A 4,631-nucleotide genomic window follows, 5' to 3' on the forward strand; every position below is an offset into this window, starting at 1 on the left:
TGTCACTGACTCTGGGCCAAAGTGTCCCCAGGTCTTGCCACACTGCTGGCCAACCAGGTCTCCACCCAGGTTCACAGGAATCCGTTGAACATTGTAGGGCTTAGCTCTCAGGTTCATTGCTGTTTTTCCCTCACTTCCCCTTATTGGTGATGAATGTGTTCACCAATCAAAGTGAATGTTTGCTCATGTATTCCCATTAAGTTTTAGTCTTGGAAGGAGGTTTGTTTTGAGGGGACCCAACCACTTGCCTTGATGTCTCCTGGGTGAGCAGCTTGGACTTCCATTATTCTTTTGTAGTTTTCCTGTTGGTCTTTATTTCAAGAAGAATCTTCTGTTCTTCTAGCCACTCTGGGCTGGTCTGCTTGTCCTTTCAAGTAGAAATTTCCCACCTCAGAAGATTCTCGATGGGGTTCAGGATTCCACCTATGGTCTTATATAATACAGAGGCTTGGCAGGAAGCCTCCTACACTGGGCACGTTGACAGCTCCATTTTAGGTATTCCGGATCAGTTATAGGCAGAAGATGGACTTACAAGATTTCTATGGTGATATTTCTGGCTATTCCTTTCTCTCCCCCTCAAGTGTCTATTTTATAATGATATCAAAAGACAACCAAGCATCTTACCATTGTTTCCCCACTTTCTCCCATTCCAACCATGCCTCAATCCCTGTATCCCAAAGCCCTGATGTTCCAAGGTTATGCATATATCGTTATTTACCTCTGTACCACTTAGCCGATATAAACCTGGCTAACTGTTTTCTCATCCACAGTGTCCTTCCATTCCCCTCCTCCTTCTTGTGTATTGCCCCACTCCCTAGCACCCAAACTATCCTGTGTCTATTCCCTACTCTGTGCTCCATCTGTCCCTCCATCCCCTCACCCCACCCTCAACATCCCGGTAACCAGCAAAGAATCCTTTCTCCTTTAGTATGGATTCTTTCTCTTAGTCTTTTACAATAGTGGTCCTATGCAGTATTTCTTCTTTTGTGGCTGACTAATTTCACTCAACATAATGTCCTCAAGGTTGATTCATGTTATGCGGTGGCTTGAAGTTTCTACTCCTTTTATGGCTTGCATTTCTTGTGGGTAAACACCAAGTAGAGGAATTGCTGGATTATAAGGTATTTCTATTTGCAATCATCTGATGAAGCACCATATTGTTTTCCAGAGAGGTTGGACCATTTTGCAATCTCACCAGCAATGCAGGAGTGTCCCAGTCTCTCCACATATTCGCCAGTACTTATTGTCCTCTATTTTTTTTTAATCTTTGCTATTATTGCTGATGTGAGATGCTTTGATTTGCATCTCTCTAATGGCTAGTGATTGTGAACATTTCTTTACAGATTATGAGAACAGAACATGCTGAAGTGAGTTATTCTGACTCATATAAACAGTAACATGTAAGATTGTTAGTTGTAATTTAGTCTGAAAGAAAGCAGGCAGACATTTCTGCAATGGTTACAGTCTGCAGTGGGCCTTATGATTCAGTAGACCAGTGAGGGATAATATATCCATGACACAAAGGGATGATGTTCAAAGGCTTCACCAAGTCCCTAGAGAACCTCAGTACAGACTTCCAGAGTATTGGAGCAGTGCCATGAGCTCTTTGGGAGATAATGACTCTCTTCTTGAAATACAGGTTCTGACTTACTATTAAGGTGGCTCCATACTATAATCTGGGATCAACCATCAACACTCATGGAAGCAGCAGTCAAGAAATCAAACATTAGGCAAATCTACTGCACAACCTTTTACAAGTTTTGAAGTAAAGATGTCAGCTTGAGGACTAAGGTGTGCCTGACCCAAGCCATGGTATTTTCAATAACCTCATATGCATTCAAAAGCTGGACAGTAAATAAGGAAGATTGTAGAAGAATTGATGCTTTTGAGTTATGGCATTGGAGGAGAATATTGAAAGTACTATGGGCTGCCAAAAGAACCAACAGATCAGTGTTGGAAGAAGTGTAGCCAGAGTGCTCCTTGGAGGCCAGGATAGCCAAACATCATCTCTCATACTTCGGACATATTGTCAGGAGGGACCAGTCTCTGGAGAAGGATATCATGTTTGGTAAGGTGAGGGTCAGAGAAAAAGAGAAAGTCCCCCAGTGAGATGGATTGGAAAAGTGACGGCATCAATGGGCTCAAGCTTGGCAACAATTGTGAGGTTGGCCCAAGATGGGGCAAGGTTTTGTTCTGTTGTGCATAGGGTTGCTATGAGTCAGTACCAACTCCATGGCACCTAACAACAACAACATACTGTAATCAATGGTCCATGAATCACAAGGTCCATAGGTTTGATCCTGCCAGCGACTCTGCAGGAGAAAGATGAGTCTTTCTGCTTCTGTAAAATATGTTTTCTTTTCTGTGTCAGCAAGTTTGTTTAATAATATTTATGTACGCATACACACATAACTTTTATTCCAGTGTGACCAGCAGCACATCTTCAAGTACAATAGAGATCTACCTCACTCCAGGCTCCTGACACCCTCAACAGAGCCAAGGTCTGACACAGTCTTCACAGATGGCACCCAAAGGTGTATGTATGGGAGGCAAGCAGGAAGGGGCAGAGTACTGCCCAGAATGTCTGCCTGGGATTCACACAGGCCCTGAGCTCTGCTGCACCCTCTTCATAAATGTTTCATCCTGCATGGGCAACTCTGTCAAGTTTTTGCCAATCCTCTCAATGGGTACTTGGAGATGCACCAGTCCAGGCAGACAGACTCACCCATGTACAGTTCTGCTTCCTTATAATGGGGAGAAATACACTTCCAGTGGAAGGTACTTGTCAGTCTGTTGTACGTACCAACCATTATATACACCTGCAGCTCGTCTGCCAGCTGCTAAACCCTAAGTGAATCTATCCTGGTCCATTCCCCTTGTAGGGAATTGCTTCCAGCCTGCTAGTCCTGAAATCAAGATACATTAAAGCAGAAGCCTCCTGCAAAGATTTTAAAAAGTCTCAAAAACTCTGTAAAGTATCTGTAGGAGTCCAAAATGATTCAAAGTCACTTAACAACAACAACATTAAGCTCTGACAAAACAAAATAAACTTTGACCACAGGACATCTAGCAGCCATGTGATGTGCTCCTGTTTTATGATTTGAGCAGTGTCTGATCCCCCATGTCCTAAATTTATGGAAATTAGCATGCCATCATCAGGTGGAAATAGCGTACACAAGCTGAGCATTGAATATGTCCTGAAGACACATTAAACCTTCCTATATAAATCTACCCTTGAATCAGATCTCAGTCACAACACATTGCTCTGAATTCTACCACATCTTCCTCTTCTTAACACTAGAGAATGGGTATGTCTGCTTTCAGGCAAGTCAAGCATTTGGGCAGCTGGGCCAAGCCCCACCACAATATTTTGTATAGGACTCTAATACTGTGGGAGGAGCTTGTGCATCTTGCTCACAGTAATAAACTGCCACATCCTCAGCCTCCACTCTGCTGATTTTAAGAGCGAAATCTGTAACTGACCCACTGCCAATGAACCTGTCTGGGACCCCAGTGAACCTGTTGGAAACTTCATAGATCAGGAGACGTGGAGCTTGGCCTGGCTTCTGCTGGAACCAGTGCAAATAGGTCTTTCCATTACTATGTACAAGGCTCTGACTCGACTTGCAGGTGATGGTGGCCGGCTCTCCAATAGTGATGGACAGAGTGAGTGGAGTCTGGGTCAGCACAATATCTGCTTTCGATGCTACAACATTGAGAGAGAAGTGCAAGATTATGTGCAAACATCATTAACACTTTACATGATTCTTTTCCATTGTTATTTTCATTTATTTGATAAAATATTCTTCTATTTTTACTGTCATATTTTTTTATCCTTCATATCTCAAAATATCCTGTTTGCCTACACCAACCCCCTATGATATTCTTACAATTTTCACCAGAAAAACAAATGCAGATTCTGACTCCTCTTCTTTCTTCCTCACATCTACAAATGAATAGACCAAAAGGACCTACTGTATCCATCTAACACACCTACACATGTTAACACATTAACCAACTGGTTACTATGAATACACATGTTAACCAATGGTGTCACTGAAGTTCACCCTCCTAACCCCTTCTCTTTCTCATGTCCTCACCAGAGATCCAGAGCATTAATAGCCCCATGAGTTGAGCAGGGAACCTCATTTTGAGAAGTTTAATGATGAGTTCTGATAAGTAAAGACAGATGAGGGCTTACTTTTAATCTCAAATTTGCAAAAGAAGGTTTTAACAGGGGAACAATATGCAAATCCAGTGGTGGGTGCATTCATGTGAAAAGGGAAGATGTGTCTCCCTGTGAGAAAAACAACATAAAAAGTGTGGGTGTTTGGAAGAAAAGAAGTTAAGTCGTGGCTGATCACATTATGGTAACTGCTGTCTGTGAAAGATGAATGCCTAGACAGGACACAAGGCATGAGCAGAATGTTCTTTATCAACAATGTGTGCTTTGGGTCATTGGTATCAGTCGAGTAAGTACTAAAGGACATTTGAACAAGTAACATGAATGTCATGAAATATATTTCTAATTTGAGAAAATCAGCTGCACTAGACTGGGAACCACAAAGTTGGATGTTCAAAACCACCAGCTGTTCCATGGAAACCCTTTACAGGGTTGCTATGAATTAGAA

The 4,631-nt window shown here is 42.3% G+C and overlaps 1 protein-coding gene across 1 annotated transcript in view; it reads right to left on the reverse strand.

The window, feature by feature from the left end:
• LOC102839940 overlaps window positions 1-4,149 on the reverse strand; it is a 53,502-nt gene extending 49,353 nt beyond the window's left edge. The window contains exons 1-2 of the mRNA XM_006877323.1: window positions 4,101-4,149; window positions 3,362-3,706 (exon numbers count right to left, since the gene is read on the reverse strand). Coding sequence (XP_006877385.1) covers window positions 3,362-3,706; window positions 4,101-4,149 — 394 coding nt within the window. The remainder of the gene's footprint in view (window positions 1-3,361; window positions 3,707-4,100) is intronic.
• Window positions 4,150-4,631: the final 482 nt, after the last annotated feature.

This window comes from Chrysochloris asiatica, unplaced genomic scaffold (genome assembly GCF_000296735.1).
Source record: "Chrysochloris asiatica unplaced genomic scaffold, ChrAsi1.0 scaffold00482, whole genome shotgun sequence".
In the NCBI taxonomy this organism is placed as follows: domain Eukaryota; kingdom Metazoa; phylum Chordata; class Mammalia; order Afrosoricida; family Chrysochloridae; genus Chrysochloris; species Chrysochloris asiatica.